This window comes from Myxine glutinosa, chromosome 4 (genome assembly GCF_964187855.1).
Source record: "Myxine glutinosa chromosome 4, kmMyxGlut1.1, whole genome shotgun sequence".
In the NCBI taxonomy this organism is placed as follows: Eukaryota; Metazoa; Chordata; class Myxini; order Myxiniformes; family Myxinidae; genus Myxine; species Myxine glutinosa.
The window spans coordinates 135,472,960-135,492,130 of record NC_136264.1 but is presented as its reverse complement, the minus strand read 5'-3'; the positions used below and the strand labels follow the sequence as shown (position 1 = coordinate 135,492,130).

General features: G+C 45.3%; 2 protein-coding genes across 5 annotated transcripts in view; both read left to right on the top strand.

Annotated features, from left to right (window-relative positions):
• Positions 1-19,171, top strand: part of LOC144891816 (uncharacterized) — a 1,036,251-nt gene that overhangs the window by 684,437 nt on the left and 332,643 nt on the right. The window lies entirely within an intron of this gene.
• On the top strand, positions 1,592-17,260 carry BUD23 (BUD23 rRNA methyltransferase and ribosome maturation factor). 4 transcript variants are annotated; one of them, XM_068099357.2, is made up of 11 exons: positions 1,592-1,807; positions 2,195-2,232; positions 6,639-6,734; positions 8,516-8,598; positions 8,772-8,868; positions 14,899-14,995; positions 15,346-15,396; positions 15,593-15,678; positions 16,425-16,520; positions 16,846-16,935; positions 17,088-17,260. In XM_068099357.2, the coding sequence occupies exons 1-11, from the start codon at positions 1,760-1,762 to the stop codon at positions 17,140-17,142; spliced, it is 837 nt and encodes a 278-aa protein (XP_067955458.1). In that variant the 5' UTR covers positions 1,592-1,759; the 3' UTR covers positions 17,143-17,260. The 4 variants fall into 4 exon arrangements, with proteins under 4 accessions (XP_067955458.1, XP_067955459.1, XP_067955461.1 ...); XM_068099359.2 differs by having other exon boundaries at positions 1,707-1,807; positions 6,639-6,729; XM_068099358.2 differs by lacking the exon at positions 2,195-2,232.

Here is a 19,171-nt window from a genome sequence, read left to right as displayed (position 1 = left end):
TTTTCATCTTCTCTCCATCGTTGTCCGCGATTGTCGCGCCTTTTCTTGGCTCGAGCTGACCAATCCCCCCCCCCCCCTGCTCCTCACCCCCACCGTACCCCTTCGCTTTTGTTTTAAACCCTCTCCTCACCGCTGCCTGCGTTGGACACTTCATATTAAATATACAGTAGATATAGAAATGAAACAAACAAACGTTATCAGATTTCATTCACCATCCCGCATGGATCTTGGTGCAGAGAATGATTTTTGTTGAGAAAATGAAGAGACGGTGGAAACCCCCCCCCCCCCCCCCACCAAAAAAAACCGGGAAAACACCAAGACGCTCACATCGCCATGGCAACTGCATTGGCTCATTCATGAATATTAATCACCCTGTGGTTTTCCCATCACGATGCGGAGGCTGTCACCCACCTGCATGTCTATATCGTGTTTCATTTTTGGGGCAATGGGGGCAGAGTTCAGCAACCATGGATTGATGTGCACAGTGACCCCCTTCATACGTCCGAAGGATTTCACAATTGGACTTTATTTATCCCTCTCTGCTTGGGGATTTCATCAATCTATTGAGTTGTGTTACTGATGAAGTTTATATTTAGTGTACGTAATAAGTAGACGAAACATGGTTACATCCACCACCAAAGGCGGACGCAGGTTAGGTTTTCATCCACGTGTGTCTCTGAGCAGGATATCTCAAAAAGTTGTGGATAGATTCGGACAAAACTTGGTGGACAGGTTGTGTGTGTGACAAGGACGATTCGATTCGATTTTGGTGAAGATCTGAATATGGATTCAGATATGAGAATTATTTAATTTTTGAAGTGATTCTTCACCATTGGGAGATGGGGCCAAAAACGATACATAGCAGGATAGCTCAAAAAGTTGTGGATGGATTTGGACGAAACTTGTTGGACAGGTTGGGTGTCTGACAAGGACGATTCGATTCGAATTTGGTGAACATCCAGGCACGAGAATTTAATTTTTGAAGTGATTCCTCACCATTGAGAAATGGGGCCAAAACTATATATTATATAAAATGATATGTCAAAAAGTTGTGGAGTTATGACAAAACTTGGTGGATGAGTTGGTTCAACTACCTAACTACCTAACCTACTGATGCCAGAATGATGGGTAAAATAGTGGCAAGAGGCTTTGGCTTCGCCGGCTCATTGCGGCTTTGCAGTCGGGTACTAGTATGTGAATATAGTGCATCTCGGGTTTCCGAGACCGGTGGCAACCGGAAGTGTGGAGCGGAGGTTCACGGTGTGGTGAATAAATGGGCACAGTTCATTCGCCGTCGTGCACAATTATGAACTATGCACAATTCACAACTTGTAAGAAAACTCTACAACATCACGGAATCGGTGTTTATAGAATGTCTAGTAGTAGCACCAATGTAGCCAATGAGAGTTTACGCAATTACGGTCTTTCGTTGAAACGTATTTGATTTTTTGCAATTTGTATCAATCGCATTTGGTTGGACTGAGTTGGAATTTGCCGAATGGCCTCTTCAATTCTGTTAAAATTCCTTGAAATGCAACTGGTACATCGCCGACCCCTCCCATCCTTTTTCTTCACAATCGTAGGTCAAGGCGGTGTAATGCGCGGCGGCACGGCACATTCGTTATTTTTTCCTGGTGGTGTTTGCTGTACCTGCGTCTTCCTGTTAGTGTTTCCTGTGCCCGGATCGGCTGGATATAAAACTTCGTGACGCGTGAAGGAAGGAAGGTCGTGGTGTTTTCCGCCATTCCGCGTGCTCGTCATGGCAGCTCGTGGTTTGAGGCCGGAGCTTCAAGCACCTCCAGAAATAGTCAGTTTGGAAACTGTTAATAATTTTTCAAAATCATGAACTTTGAAAATCGATTTTTGTGCTACGTTTCTTACCGGTACCTCTACAATGTTACTGTCCCCTTGCAACTCAATTCAAGTCCCCCCACCTCCGCAACGTTGTCCTTCCCCCGCCAGAAATGATCGACCCCATTCCCCCCCCCCGCCCGCGAGGATCGACCTCTTTCCCCCTCTCCCCGCCCGCGAGGATCGACCTCTCCCCGCCCGCGATGATCGACCTCTTTCACCCTCTTCCTCCCTCTCCCACCTCCTCACCCTTCTCCTCACTTCCTCCTCACTCGGCAAGTGTTGAGACCTCCTCTAAATCCCAGATTATAAATTGTTTTCTTTCGTTCGATCTTTATTGCAGTTCTACAATGAAACTGAAGCACGAAAGTACTCCCAGAAGTAAGTTTTTAATTAATTTAGTTCTGTGTTTCACTCACATGACCACATCTACATGGTAGTGTTGTCACGAGCTACAAATTGCAGTATCTATATATTTATTTATTCATGTACATCAGTGGTTCCCAACCTTTTCTATGCCCCACACCCCTAGGAAATATTTGATTAATGTTCGCACGCCCTACAAAAGTAATATCACATTTGAAGATGAAGAAGTCAAATTTTTGAACCACAAATTGAACCACATACAATACTGCGGGTGAACAAATTCAACTAAAAATATTAGATTTTAACTCGGTGCATGAAATGCAAATATAAATTGAGCAATTCGATTTTAATTGACACAGAAAAATTTTGAAACAGTAAAATCAATCCCAATTGTGAACATAAAATTCAATGACTTCTTTGTTCCTGCTTCTCTTTCATGATTTTGTCAAAACGTGGAACTTTCTTGTTGACTGCGATCCGCAGGTCTGCCTGTGGATTCAGGCGATTCCTAGATTTTGTCTTGATTGACAAAAGAGAACTGAATCCAGATTCACACAAGTATGTCGTTGCAAATGGAATGAGGACACGGAGTGCTTTTCCAACAAGTCTTGGGAACATATCCAGTGCTGCAGACCAAAACTCCTCCAAAGTCTTGCTTTCAAATTGCATTTCAAGAGCTCGATTTGTCCGCAAATCAAAAAGATGTTCCTTCAGTTCTTCATCATTTGACATTTTCTCCATATTGTAGGAATATGGATTCATGATCCATTCTTCTGAAATCTTCAGGTCTCCAGCAGCAAAATATCCATCAAACGATTCTGACAGCATTTCCAAATGAGCCACAATTTCTTCACGCACAGTAGGAGTTATGGATCCAGCATCATCAACCATCATCATCATCAACCACTAAAGGTGGTTCATCATCAACCATCTCTTCAAGTGAAGGAAAATTTGAGAGATTGCCTCTTTCCATCCTTTGACGCCAAAGACGTAACTTTTCATTGAAGGCATTCAACTTTTCACAAGCCTTCAAAAAAACCACTTTTCGCACTTGTATTAGTGTGGAAAAAAAACTTTTTGCACTTGTGTTAGTGTTGAAAAACCACTTTTCGCACTTGTGTTAGTGTTGAAAAACCACTTTTCGCACTTGTGTTGGTGCAGGAAACCACTTTTGCACTTGTATTAGTGTGGAAAAACCACTTTTCGCACTTGTGTTAGTGTTGAAAAACCACATTTCGCACTTGTGTTGGTGCAGGAAACCACTTTTGCACTTGTATTAGTGTGGAAAAAACACTTTTTGCACTTGTGATAGTGTTGAAAAACCACTTTTGCACTTGTATTAGTGTGGAAAAATATATATCCCTTTTCCTTGAAGAGAAACACTCAGGTCATTCATACGAGTCAAAATGTCAGCTAAGTAAGCCAGCATTTGGGCGAATTGCTGTGATTCCAATGCCCCAACCAGATCACATTCACACTCTTCCAGAAAAACTTTGATTTCTTCCCGCAGTTCAAAGAAGCGGGTTAAAGCTTGTCTTCGTGACAACCAACGGAATTCTGTGTGGAAAAGCAAAACTGAATGCTCACTTCCCAGATCTTCACAAAATGATTTGAAGATGCGTTGGTTCAAAGCTCGCCCCCTGATCCAGTTGATGATCTTCACACAAGTACAAGCGGGGACTTGATACACAAGTATCAAGGACTTTCTTCAAATTTGGAGGCAATGTTTTTGATGCCAAAGCATGCTGATGAAGAAAACAATGGGTAACTTGCAAGTCTGGAATCTCCTTTTTCATCAATGCAGAAAAGCCAGATTTATTTCCAAGCATTGCAGGTGCCCCGTCAGTGCACACAGAACCAATGACTCTGATATCTAAATCATGTTTGGCAAAGAAGTCTTTCACCAGCTGCATCACATCCTTTGCAGTTGTGCTTGTTTTCAAATCTTCACAAAACAGGAAATCTTCCTTCACAGCACCATCATTGACATACCTCACTCATGTGATGAGTTGACAACAACTGGAGACATCAATTGACTCATCCAACTGAATAGAGATTTTAAGAGGACTGGCTCTGATATCTGAGATGACTTGGTCCAAAATATCTTCACTCAAATCACTGATTCGGTTGTGAATGACATTATTTGATTGGGGCACCTGTTCAAATTTTTTTTCTTGCTTCTTTGCCCAGGATAGTTGTTGCCATTTCCAGTGCACATGGCTTGATGAGATCTCCCGCAATTGTATGGGGCTTCTTGGAATTGGCCACTGCATATGCCACTTGGTATGAAGCAAGAAGTAGTGATTTTTAACAGAAGCGAAACCCAACTTTGGAAGAGTTCCTACAGAATCAAAACGAGCTCTTTTGATTTTCAATGACCCAACATCATGTCCTTCAACATCAGCTCTGCCATGCTTGTTCTTGAAGTGCTCTTGAAGTTTGGATGGTTTCAGTTGGAAAACACAACGCCACAAAGAGTGTACTGGGGTTTTTGCTAGCCATCATTTCCCGTTATACAAGTGAAACCAAAGCGCACATAGTCATCATTCCATTTCCTTCTTTTTGACATGATGAAGGGTTAATCTGCAAAACAGAAAGAGAAAAATATGAGCTAATATGAGAAAAAATATAAAAATATGTAAAAAGTATACAATGGTGTATGCAGGTTACAACAAGTTGCTACACAATAAGAGTTTGTGCTGAAAAAAGACAAAAAAAAATGAATAAAGTATACGGAGTGCAACATGTTTGCCTATTGGTTTGAGACGTTGTTTGCAGTGGTGTGCGGTGATTTTTCGTCATGGGGAAGCAATTTAAGCTACACATAAAAAACTAGAACGCCACTCAGTAGAGCGCATACTCCCGCCGTGGGTGGCCGCTGCTGAGCCCGATCTTCCAATGGTAAAAAGTCCTTCAAAAAATTCCTGGATCCGGAATAATATCCTGAGCTTCACCAAAAACTAATCAATTCTTCCTTATCCCAAGGGCAATCATCCCACCAACTTTCATCCAAATCCGTTCAGAACTTTTCCAGATATCTTGTTCACGAACACACACACGGACGGACACGATCGAATGCATTCCTCCCTGGCGGGAGTAATTATATAAATACACTAGACGACCCGTGAACCCGTTGGGTTCCCGTTGTGACAGCGGTTGATGAAAAAAAAAAAAAAATACACAATTTTAATATTATTGAGTGGTCAAACTTTAATTTGAAGAAAATTTGAGCATTTACCTCATGAGTCACCGTTCAACGAAGCACGCGTTTAATGACAACATTCTTGGTTGATCTTCTTTCTTTTCTTTCTTTTTTCTTGTAGTGTAAAAGATGGGAGAGAGAGAGAGAGAGAGAGAGAGAGAGAGAGAGAGAGAGAGAGAGAGAGAGAGAGAGAGAGAGAGAGAGAGAAAGAAAAAAAGAAAGAAAGAAAGATAGACTTAAAAGTTTTATGTCATGTTCAAAAGGCACACTGACAGATGGCTGAGTGATGACTCGTGACACACGACGACAAGGACACAAGCCACTCTTTGTCGCACCCCCAGATATTCCATCTCACACCCCCTGGGGGTGCGGGCACCCCAGGTTGGGAACCCCTAATCTACATGGTAGTGTTGTCATGAGCTACAAATTGCAGTATATATATATATATATATATATATATATATTTATTGATTGAGTTATCCACATGGTGGATGGAGGTTATGTTTTTACCCCCGTCTGTCTGTCTTGTTCACGAACACACACACGGACGGACACGATCGATATCTGTGAGCAGGATATCTCAAAACCCTATGGACGGATTCACACGAAACTTGATGGGACTGGTTGGGTGTTTGACAAGGACTCATTGATTCGATTTTGGTGAAGATCTGGATTGGCATACTACAATTTCAAAGTTATTCTTCACCATTGAGAGGGCCAAAAACGATTATAGCACGATATCGCAAGTTGTGGACGAATTTGGACGAAACTTGGTGGACAGATTGGGTGTTTGACAAGGAAGAATTGATTCCGTTTTCATGAAGATTTGAAATGGGATACAATAATTTTTAAGTAATTCTATACATTGAGAGATGGGGCCAAAATATATAAAGCATGATATCACAGTTATGGACGGATTCGGAAGAAAGTAGGTGGATGAGTTGGTTATATGACCAGAACAAGCCGAATAGATTTTGGTTATGGTCCAGATGCAGATCCGGCCTATCAGTGGGATACAAAGCATAAACTTTTCAGGTTGGCGAGGTATGCGCGCTACCGAGTGCTGTTCTACGAGTAGTTGTAATAATGCTTCGTTTACTGTGCACTGATTTGGTTACTGTGTTCTTCATTGGCACCATTGCGTGTCTCTGCACGCTTTGAGGAGTTTGCTCACTCTTGTCAGCCACACAAAACTGATGTCCATGCTGTTTCACTCCAGCTCTCGAATGATGGAGATCCAGTCAAAGATGGCAGAGCGAGCCCTTGAGCTTCTTGGTTTGGCAGATGAAGACTCGGCTTTTCTCTTGGATGTAGGGTGAGCTTTATCTTGATCTCTTTTACTGCTCCTCTTCTCTGTATGTTACACGCTTTTACTCTCTGTATGTCTCGTACCAAATGTTAGCAGGGAAGGTTGGGAGATTGGAGGGGTTGGGAAAGGGGTGGGGTGGGGTTAATATGTATTCACTTGCTTGATCCATAATCGTTTAACTCGATTGCCTCTGGTTTGAAGGTTGGGGGTTGGTGAACGAGGAGCATGGTGGGGCATGTGCATGAGGAGCGGGGTGGGCGTGCGCGCGAGGAACGGGGTCGGGCGTGCGCGTGAGGAGCGGGGTAGGGAGTGCGCGCGAGTAGCGGGGTGGGGAGTGCATGCGAGGAGCGGGGTGGGGAGTGCGCCCGAGGAGCGGGGTGGGGAGTGCGCCCGAGGAGCGGGGTGGGGAGTGCGCCCGAGGGGCGTGGTGGGGAGTGCGCCTGAGGGGCGGGGTGGGGAGTGCCCCCGAGGGGCGGGGTGGGGAGTGCGCCCGAGGGGCGGGGTGGGGAGTGCGCCCGAGGGGCGGGGTGGGGAGTGCGCCCGAGGGGCGGAGTGGGGAGTGCTCCCGAGGGGCGGGGTGGGGAGTGCGCGTGAGGGCGGGGTGGGGAGTGCGCCGGCGGGGTGGGGAGTGCGTCCGAGGGGCGGGGTGGGGAGTGCGCCCGAGGGGCGGGGTGGGGAGTGCGCCCGAGGGGCGGGGTGGGGAGTGTGCCCGAGGGGCGGGTGGGGAGTTTGCCCGAGGGGCGGGGTGGGGTGGGGAGTGCGTCCGAGGGGCGGGGTGGGGAGTGCACCCGAGGGGTGGGGTGGGGAGTGCGTCCGAGGGGCGGGGTGGGGAGTGCGCCCGAGGGGCGGGGTGGGGAGTGCGCCTGAGGGGCGGGGTGGGGAGTGCGCCCGAGGGGCGGGGCAGGGTGGGGAGTGCGCCCGAGGGGCGGGGCAGGGTGGGGAGTGCGCCCGAGGGGCGGGGCAGGGTGGGGAGTGCGTGCGAGGTGCGGGGTGGGGAGTGCGCCCGAGGAGTGGGGTGAGGAGTGCGCCCGAGGAGCGGGGTGGGGAGTGCGCCCGAGGAGCGGGGTGGGGAGTGCGCACGAGGCGCGGGGTGGGGAGTGCGCACGAGGCGCGGGGTGGGGAGTGCGCCCGAGGCGTGGGGTGGGGAGTGCGGCGGGGTGGGGAGTTCGCCCGAGGAGCGGGGTGGGGAGTGCGCCCGAGGAGCGGGGTGGGGAGTGCGCCCGAGGAGCGGGGTGGGGAGTGTGCGCGAGGAGCGGGGTGGTGCATGCGCGCGAGGAGCACGGTGGGGCGTGCGTGCGAAGCGAGGATTGTGAGGAGAGGTGCCATAAGAGTGTTGAATGCTGATGCAACATGGGGGACTAATTTTCTCTCGTGATATTTCAAACATTTCTTTGAATAAACGTTGAAATCTTTTCCAAATGCAGCAATTTTCCTGTTGTGAAATGTACTGCCTTCATTGGCAAAATTTTATTTTAGCTCTTCTGTCCTTGTAAAGGTCTTCTCCTGTCAATACAAAGCTTGTCATATTCCAGGTTTAAATCCCATACACTGCATTTGTTTCCTTAAGCTGGTATCCTACATGTGATATTTACACACACACACACACACACACACACACACACACACACACACACACACACACCGCCCCCCCCCCCCCCTCTACCTTTGTGTGCCCAAACTCCCTTGTGGGCCTGAAATCACTGTTTAATGAATACTACCTGTGTCCTCTTCCCCTCATCCCCCCTCCACACACACACAAACCTCACTTTTCCCAAATGTTCCCCTAGGTGTGGTTCTGGTCTCAGTGGAGAAATGCTCACAGAACGTGGACATGTGTGGTTGGGTATTGATATCAGTTCAGCCATGCTGAGTAAGCAAGTGACAATTTTACTCCACTGTCTACCAATCATATTTAAATGTATCATTCTAATGTTATCTTTGCTCGTAAACCTAAACAATGTAATGTTGTCTTTGCTGCTAAGCAAATAATAATGTTTATAAGTCGACATCAGTTATTAACTCTGATGGTTTGAACTTTCACAGCTGTGGCTGCAGAAAGAGAGATTGAGGGTGATGTTATTCTTGCTGACATGGGTGATGGTCTACCATTTCGACCAGGAACTTTTGACGGTTGTATAAGGTATGTACATATGTTGACACGCATCACACATCGAGCTTACCACTTCCTTTCAAAATCCTTCTTTTATTGCATATTTAATTTAATTTAATTTTCAACTACAGACTTGGCATTTAATATGGAATATGTTTTTTGTGGGGGTGAACTTACTTTTCAAGATGACTTAGAACCAAAAGTTCATTGGAATTATGTTGAAATTATTCTAGATTTTGTTAATGTGACCTTTAAAAGAAACAAAAACCACATTTGACATTTCGAAGCAAATAAATTGATCCTTGAAAGTGATGTAAACTGATATCGAACTCAATTCACAGACAGTACTGTGTTAAACTTCTGTACGTTTTCCAGAAGTATCTCTTTATTTTGCACATTAGCCAAAAAAAATTTCAACAAAAACAAAAGCTAAATTATGACTGGGATTACAGACAGTAAAATTACAGTTCAGTACTTCGTGTAACCCCCACGAGCATTCAGGAGAGCACGTACACGTCAAGGCATGCTGTTCACGAGATTTGCCAAGGTTTGGACAGGAATCGCTTGCCATGCAGTGACAATAGCCTGCTGCAATTCACGCACAGAGGTAGGCTGCTGGTCCAAGTTGTCGATTTGACGCGTTAATTCTGCCCACAATTTCTCTATTGGATTCATATCCGGGGACATGGCAGGCCACGCCATATGCTCTACACCATGGTCAGCAAGAAAGTGTTGGATCATGCGAGCACGATGAGGCCGTGCATTGTCCTCTTGGAAGACAACGTTTCCTCGAAAGGCTGCACGAGCAAATGGAAGCAATGTTTCTTCCAGAATGACCCTGTACTTGAACTGGTTCAGGTTCCCATTCAGAACAACCAGGTCAGTTTTGCCCCCTGCATGAAAAGCAGCCCAAACGGTCACCCCACCACCTCCAGCTTGGACTCTTGGCACTATACAATCTTCGTTGTGGGCTTCATGCACCTGTCTGCATACTCGGACGCGGCCATCATGACGATAGACCAGAAATCTAGACTCGTCACTGAAGGTCACGTGATTCCAGTGTCCTGGCTGCCATTGACGGTGCTCTCTGGCCCACTGCAATCGGCGCTGGCTGTGTTGTCTGGTCAAGCGTGGCTTTCTCAGGGGACGCCTGGCACGATAGCCTGCTTGAACCAGTCGTTGGTTGACTAGCCTTCTGGATACAGGCACATTTGTCAGTTGCTACCACTCAGCCCTAAGCCGATTAGCTGACTTGGTACGGCCATTGCCGACTAACCGGTGCAGCTGGCGATATTCTCTCCTTGTGGTTCTGCGTGGACGTCCTGGCCTCGGTATTGGAGTAGGGACACCCCTCTGAGCATTTCGTTTCAGGATCTTTGACACCTGACCTTGAGTGATGCCATACTGCCGAGCAATAGCATGCTGTTTCATGCCAGAATTTCGTAAAGCCACCACTCCATGACAAACAGCATTGTCAAGTTGACGGACCATCTCCAGAGGAAGCGGCAATAACTTTTGTAGACGTGCAGCAGTTGTTTTCCACTAATACAGAACGAAACAACCCTTATATACCCGATTGTGAAGCCAATCGTCAAATGTACCTGTCCTTACATTTTGTCACGCCACCTGTGATATAATCCTGTTATTGACTTCTTGCTGCGAAAGACAATCAGTGACATGGTTCTTTCAACAAAGACATCACCGAAGGGTAAAAGAAACTCACCAGATTGATATACTGAGTTCAGAAAGTAAACCCAAGTCAAGGAAAAAAAAAAAATCCATATTAAATGCCAAGTCTGTATATACAGTTAAGCCCAAAATTATTCATACCCTTACCAAATTCGGAATATTTTGAATCGTGTTTTTGAGGAATGAGTTTCTTGTGGCTTACGTTACATAAGAATGTGACAAACAGCTGAAAGAATCACTGCAAGAGACATTTCAGGAAATACATTGTTTCGGCGGTATTTTATTGACAACAACAACATCAACATGCATTTTAAGGCCATTTTCCCTGCAAGAGCGGGGGTTAGCCTTGCGGTCCCCATGACAATCTTCTCCATTTTGCCCTATTTTCTGCATCTCTCCTTGTTAACCCCCTTGCCCGCATTTCCTCTTCCACCATCTTTAGCCAAGTCTTTCTCGGTCTTCCCCGTCCTCTACTTCCTTCTACATTCATTTCCATCACTCTTCTCAACCAGTCACTTTCATCCTTCCTCAACACATGACCAAACCATCTCAACCTGTTCCTCTTCACAGCATCAATCACAGGCTCTATTCCCATCATCTTTCGCAATTCATCATTTGTCTTCCTCTCTCTCAACGATACTCCGCACATCCACAGAACCATTCACATTTCCATCCTTTCCAGCCTTCGTTGCTGCTCTACGTTCATTACCCATGTCTCGCTCCCATAAATCATAACACTTCTCACACATGCAGCATACACCTTTCCCTTCAGCTTCAACGACACTCCCCTCCTCGTCAGCATGCCACTCAGTTCCCAAAACCTCTTCCATGCACATTGCCGAGTCTGATCCACCTTCTCCATTCAGCATGTCTCCGAGGTAGCAAAATGTTTTCACACCTTCCAGCTTCACGCGTCTCCAAGATCCAACTCAACATTTCCTCCATCTGCAGCTCCCTCTGTGCACACCTTACATTTGAATGTAGCTGCCACACTGGTTAATAACCCTCTCAAACCACTACATTTTTGATGAACCCACTCAGCGCACATTGTACATTGAATGGAAATCACTCCGACACCCTTCCTGCACACAGCACATGGCCACTTCCCAGTTCTTTCCACCTCACCACATGCTTTACCACTTGCCATCACCTTCGTCTTTCCTATATTCACCTTCAGACCTTTTGTCTCCATACATTCCTTCCACTTGTTCATCTTTTCCTTCAGTCCATCCATACTTTCCGCAATCAACACCAGATCATCTGCATACAACAACTCCCACGATAAACCCTCCTTTACGTTCTGAGCCAGCACCTCCATCACAGCTACAAATAGTAGTGGACTTAGTACCGACCCCTGATGCACTCCCACCTTCACCTCCAACTCACCACTGTTCCCGTCCTTCGTCCTTACAGCTGTGCGCGCTCTTTTGTACATTGCCATCACTACTCTGATCAACCATTCCTCCATTCCTAACTTCCTCAATGCCCATGTCAATACTTCGTGTGGAACCCTATCGAATGGTTTCTCCAGATCAACAAACCCAAGAAACAACTTCTTCCTCTTCTCCATGTACTTCTCCTGCAACTGCCTCACAATAAAGAGCGCGTCTGTCGTTCCTCTTCATTTTATTTTATTGACAGATTTACCAAAAATGTCATGTCCAGAATTATTCATACCCTTGCTTAGATCAGTTCAACGTCACATTCAGTAATCAACAGAAAAGCCTCTGTTTGTGATCACAGCCTCCAAACGGTTCTTGTACTTGCTCACAAGGGTTTTGCATGTCTCTACAGAGATTGTGGCCCACTCCTCCTTCGCGAAGGTCACCAGGTCTTTGAGGTTGGAAGGCTTCCTTGCCATCACTCGGGTCTTGAGCTCCCTCCACAGATTCTCGATTGGGTTGAGGTCCGGACTTTGGCTTGGCCACTCTAGAACGTCTACATCATTATCCCGGAACCATTTCTTGACTGACTTGGCGGTATGTTTTGGATCGTTGTCCTGCTGATACGTCCAATGCTGCCCGAGGTGAAGTTTCTCTGCAGACTGTTTGATGTTTTCCTCAAGGATCTTGATGTACTGCTCCTTTTTCATGATGCCATCCACTTTGACGAGATTGCCGGGCCCACTGGCTGAGAAACATCCCCAAAGCATTATGCTCCCACCTCCATACTTGACGGTCGGGATTGTGTTCTTCGGGTTGTATGCTTCACCTTTTTTTCGCCAAACGAAAGCAACATCTCTGTGCCCGAAAAGCTCCATTTTCGTCTCATCCGACCACAGAACTGATGACCTAAAGCTTGGATCTTTGTCCAGGTGCGCTCTTGCAAATGCCAGACGAGTTTCTCTATGCCTCTGTTTCAGGAGTGGAGTCTTTCTTGGTCGGCGTCCATGGAGTCCCCCCTTGTGCAACGTCCGCTGGAGTGTCTGCCTTGATATATTGGTCCCAGACTCGCCAAGGTTGTTCAGGAGAGCCTTGATGGTGATCCGTGGATTGTTGTTGGCCTCTCGCCATACTTTTCTTGCCAGACGAGGTGACACCTTTGGCTTCCGACCACGTCCTTCAATGTTTTTTACAGTGTGGAACTCCTTGTACTTCCTAATTATGCTTTGTATGGTGGCAACTGGCACTCGGAATTGCTTCGAAATAGCTTTGTGGCCTTTCCCCTCCTTGTGAGCATTCACAATGCACAACCAAAGGTCCTCACTGAGTTCTTTCTTCTTCGCCATGCTGACTATGAACTGAGAATGATTCCATCAGCTCCCCTTAATTTATAGTCTAAAAGCAGAGTGTTGTTCTATAACATTCCTCACTGTACATTCAATAGACCACATTTGTATTGTATTCAGATTTTATGCACACATCTTGGAATAATTGCATAACATTATAAAGAATCTGAGGAATGTCAAAAGCATGTGCATTATCACAAACATTGGCCTCAATTCTGAGACTTGGTATGGGGTATGAATAATTTTGGACAGGCATAAAAACAAAAACTATTAACATTAATTGTTATGCCAATAATGTTGAGCCAAAATATAATGTGGATTTGTTCATGCCAACTAAATGTCCTTGCCTGAAGTGAAAGTTCCACCACTTTAGCTTGTAAGTATGAGATAAATGCAAAAATCTCAGATTTTTCATAGGGTATGTATAATTTTGGGCTTAACTGTATCACTCGAGAGCACCTTGGTGGTTAAGTGGTCCATAGTTTAGTGTTTATGCTTCACCGCCCCCACTCCGACTTGATAACGAGTCAGGCGGTGAGCTGCAAAACGAGGAAGTAGCTGCTTCGTGGATGGCCGGATTAATGCCAATTTAGAGGAAGCGAGCAATCCTATTTAGAGCATGGCTGAATCCGTGCCAGTTATCAGGATTTTAACTTAATTTGCATCCCCAGGGTTTCGCCAATGTGTCAAAAATGGTAGGTAGATTGCGGAACACGCACAATCTTAATAAACAAGGATTTGTTGATGATAGACTCGGGCATGAAAAAATTTTTTTGGGTGAAGATAGACTATTCATGAAGAATATATGAATAAATCCTGAGATTACAATAAAGAATACCCCTCTATGGGCCCAGTCATACACTCCCACATGAACATGCAAGGATTCCCAATTGAGCTCCATGTCCTCTGGAACAGTAAAGTAGCATAGTAGTGCTGGCAGATTCGCACCCGGCAGAGATCAAAGCACAGCAAAGCATCCCTGACAGAAGAGCAGCACTCCGGCACCAACAGAGTCTCAGGCAAAATAAATAAAGTTGCTCCTCAGGTCCTCAAATAGTACCTCCTTATCCTCTCTGAACTCATCTTGCCTCAAGTGATGTGGTGCGGCCACTGAAATGGTGCCTGCCCGCCACTGGCCCAGTCAGAACATGGCCCGCAGCTCCGGCCAATTATGGGCCTTCTAGCCAGCAGGTCTGATCAATAAATAGCAAGCCGCGTTGTTGATGCAGTGGGAGGTTCCTCCCAGGTGCTGACATTTGCGACACCGGCAGTGACGTCAGGTTCTCGGGGCCACGTCGACTCTGTATGGAGGGGGAGAGAAAGGAGCAAAGTTTTTGCTGCATGCTGGTCGACCTCATTTTGTTTACCCTCTCGGGGATTCCCTCACCTTTCCTTGCCAGTTCAGATACCCAGGACAGGTCACGCAACATTTCAAACCTTGGCTGACATCTCTACCGCACACAATACTTTTTTTATATGGCATAAAAAAGGACAAGATTAACCTAAATGTTATCGGTAAAAATGACCTATCCTACACAAACACACGGTCCACGCAAAGGCCTTGCACTTTAAAGCTCCGCATCAAGAGTATGGGATGAACCCTCCATGTGACCGTGTCCAAACGACCCCTCCTCCCACCCAAGCATCTCTGCCGTGCAATGGTTGTGCTATGCAAACAAGACGGGTTGCTCTCCTCCTCGTCGTCTGCTGCACTTCTTTTCTTCCCTATACGCGTGCCTGGTGAGTCAAACACTAACAGGCAGACATTGGGGAGCTGTAATTTCATCAGCAGCCCAGTCACCCCCATCCCCATCCCATAATTCTCTTACCCCATTGCTAAACCTGAACTCTCCTCCCCCATGCCCCAACCTGTACTCCACTCCCCTTTCCATCATACCTCAACCCGTTCTTCCCCATCCCACACCCCACAACCCATGCTGACCTGTGGAGAACAGTGTTGTAAAATGAATCGTGATATTCTGAGTGCAATTCTCGAGTTTGCTTGGTTCATGTAAATTTCATTTTGGAAGGAATGAACTAACACTTAAAGTTCTTGTCGTTTCACAATATTTCCTTGTCCCTGTATTTAGAAACGTGGAGCCAGAGCGGTTTTCCAACTATACCCCCAAAATGCAGACCAAGTAAGTTTATCCTTTGGTTCCTGTTCACCCCTGCCCCCCACCACCCGACCACCAAGTTTTCTTTTTTCTTCCATCTCTGTTCCCAAAATGGCCTTGTTTTCTCTTATTTACACCGAGACGCATCGTCTTGCCTTGCTTTCGTTAACGTCACATAAATCTGTGCTCCTCTTTTATTATTCCTTCCTTTTGCTTTCAGCTTGAGCTGATATCATCGCAGGCAATGAAGGCTGGATTTTCGGGTGGAATGGTCGTCGACTTCCCCAATAGCACAAAAGCCAAAAAGTGAGTTAAATTGTTCATTGGGTTGGTGCTGGAACTCGCTAGCAAAAACTCTGTTTGGATTCGGCTCGGTGGCAATGGCTAAATTTTCCGCCTGGTTGTTGGTGCTGCTGTTGTTGTGGTTCTTTTTGGGGTCGATTTTTGAAATGTGCACCATTGGTCAAATAGCTGCTGGACCTCACCCACATTTGTCGCTTGACTCCACAGCACTCAGACAAAATAATATGGCTGCCATCTTTGTTTTCTGTTGGGCCTAAGACATCAGGCCTGTAAGTGTAGGCCTCGGCTGATTATACACTGCCCGGGTTTGTTGCGTCGGATTTCCATTGGCTTTGTTTGGGTCGTGTTGCTCGCGATGAGAAACCCTGAAAAATTTAATCATATGTCCAATATAAATTATTAGTAAGGTTGAATCAAGCCCGTCAGCACGCACAGTATGCACCTCCTTAACAAAATGGCGTTCCATAATTTTTGCACGGCCCTATATTGGTGTTAAACAATCCGTGACTGTGTGATGAATGAGCTCGTTATGATATAACTGTGGTGGATGGTGTCACGGGTGAGAGGTGTCGAGTTAATAGCGCATTAAATGTGTTTCCCCCAATCGCGCTGTTCATCTTTTAAGAATGCTTTAAATGCGCAATTACCCAATCAGCCCGTTACCAGATTTTGTCGCCGGTTGTGACCACATTGCGGTCATTCTTGTCTTCCTCTTCCTCTTTCTCATTTTTCTTCTTCGTGTTTTCCAGGTTTTTTCTTTGTTTGTTTTCTGGGGGATCAGCCTCTCTTCCCAAGGCCCTGGGAGATGAAGATGCTCAGGAAGGGGTTCAGTACACCAGCAGCAGGTGTGTTTTGTCTCCTCATTTTTCCATGAGGATGAATATGTATTACTTTTGTAAGAACAGTTGTGTTATTAGTATTCTCCTTTTTGATTGAGAATTTAGGTTTAAAGGTTATATCTACAATACACCAGTAGATTTAGATCAGCGTAGTTTTATTGTAGGTTCGTAGATTATCGTAGATTTAGATTAAGCAATTATCTTTCAAATGTATCTGGGGCCTTTTTCTCATTTACTATTAAATATTCAATAGTGCAAGAAATGTCTTAAGAATCTCAGGTCATCACGGCACGTTAGCATATTGTGCATCGGCCTTCTTCATCCTTGTCAGGTTGCGATACAGCAGCTTGAAGGGGAAGTCCATGAAAAAGAGCCGGAATTGGATCTTGGAGAAGAAGGAAAGGCAACGACGGCAGGGCAAGTAAGTCTTGTATATTTTACTCATTAATTATTTTCTTCAGCAAAGATTGACATGCGCTAAAGATGCCGAATGTTTATAATTTTAACATAGAATAAGTGTTTGACAACTGAATTGTAATTGCATACCTCCCCATTACCAACTCCCCACCATAGGGATGTTAGACACAACAGCAAGTACACGGGACGACGCAGGAAATCTTGCTTCTGATCCTTGTCCACACATTGCACCGTTATCCCTCTCCTTGATGTTGTATATAAAGTCATCTGTTTAAAGCGACAATAACATGTATTACATGATGTATGGAATAAAGAGTTGGGTTTTTCAACCTCTGATGTTTTTTATTAACAGAACCAACAACTCCCTTCCTCATCCCCCCCCCCCCCCCCCCACCACCCCATCAACACAGAACAACCAATGTTATGTTTTCAAATTTCCTCTCATTTCTTCCTTTGCTGTTTCCTATCCTTGCCAGGAACGGTTTCCATGGTGTCGTTAACATTTTAGCACAAGCTTGATATGAACTTTGCATCCTGCTCATAAAGCCATGAAGCATAAACTTGTTCATGACTGGTCTCTAATGGGAGCTTGTGGGAAATCTCTGCCATGTGACCCTTGTGGGTAGTCACTCTTAACCCCTTGTGGAGATCTATCAAATCTGGGCGTGATCTTAAACTTGCTCCTGTTTAGCAGCTGCAGCCACTCCCCTCCATGGTGCGGTGACAGCCATCTGCCTGTCTGGTGGCGACCATCTGCCTTCGTGGTGTGTGGCATTGGTCACCCGCATCTGTAACTGCTGTCTCAGTTGTGCTTCCTGCCGGCAAAGTCCTAACCAAATCACTCAGCAACATATTTCCTAGTGTTGTTGTCGTCCACTGTTGCCTCCTAAAAGACTGGAATCCTCCACCATCTTCTCTGTGGGAGATTGTAACAGAAAGGTGGGAAACCCGTTTTAATTACAAACTAGAACTGCGAGCAGTTATGCAGGGTACTGAACGATGCAATCGCACGCTGCCCGTTCCTATGACGATGCCATCTCACTCTGTGTGCCCATGTCTATGCCATCCTATTATATCATTTCCATCAAACTATATTTCTCATGGCTAGTCAATCTCCAAAAATGCCACTTGTAACTGCGAGCAGTGATTTCTACGTGGGCGCTTACAAAGCTGCAAGCCACGACACACATTTTCACGAGTATGACGTTCTAGTTCACATAGTCAGGCAGCCATATTGGATCAAAGTAATAGCCTTCAAAAATCTTCTTCTCTCAAGCCACCAAACTAGACAATGCAAAACTTTAGGTATGTAATCGACTAGCTATGTGGATTAAAGTTTGATAACTAAAATGTCATTAGTCACATGGTGTGGCAGCCATATTGGTTTTGAAGAAAATATATTTAAAATTCTGTCTTTGAAACTGCTTAACTTAACAATGCAACCAACACTTTACATATGTGATACACTCTACCTTTGTGGCATAGTTTGAAAAAAATTTTAACATTTGCTTTATCTGAAACAGCTCAACAAACAAATGTAATTTTATGTGCGTCATCGTCTGCCCATGGGGAAGATATATTTTTATTATGGTGACGTCACCAGTCACGTGGTCTGGTAGAAAAAAAATGTTCGTTTTTCCTTCAATCCAATATGGCTGCCAAACATCATGAGCTATTATATATTGGTCATTCAAACCTTATTTAACATGGATGGGAGATCATACGAATAAAGTTTTGCATCGATCGGTTGAGTTTGAGAGGCTTTTTAAAGGATTTGTTTTTTCAATGTAATATGGCTGCCCGACCATGTGACCGATGACATCATCTTATCAATATATATGCCGCAATTGTAGTCTATCATCGATCTGTTTGGCATCTATTGGTTAAGTGGTTTGAACTTTTTTTAGATTTTCCTTCAATCCAATATCGCTGCCACATGTGACCGATAACGTTTTAGTTATTAAACGTTTATCCCCATTCCTAGTCGATGACATTCATAAAGTTTCACGTTGATCAGTTGTGCAGTTCGAGAAGGCTTTTTAAAGGTTTGAGCTAAAATCCAATATGGCTTCCAATCCATGTGACCTGTGACATCATCGTTATCAAACATTATTCCCCTCGGTATTCGATAATTAATGTGAAGTATCACTGATCTCAACCAGTTCTGGAGCAGATTTTTAAACGTTTTTATTTTCCATCCAATATGGCTGCCAAACCACTTAACCTATAACCACCTTTAG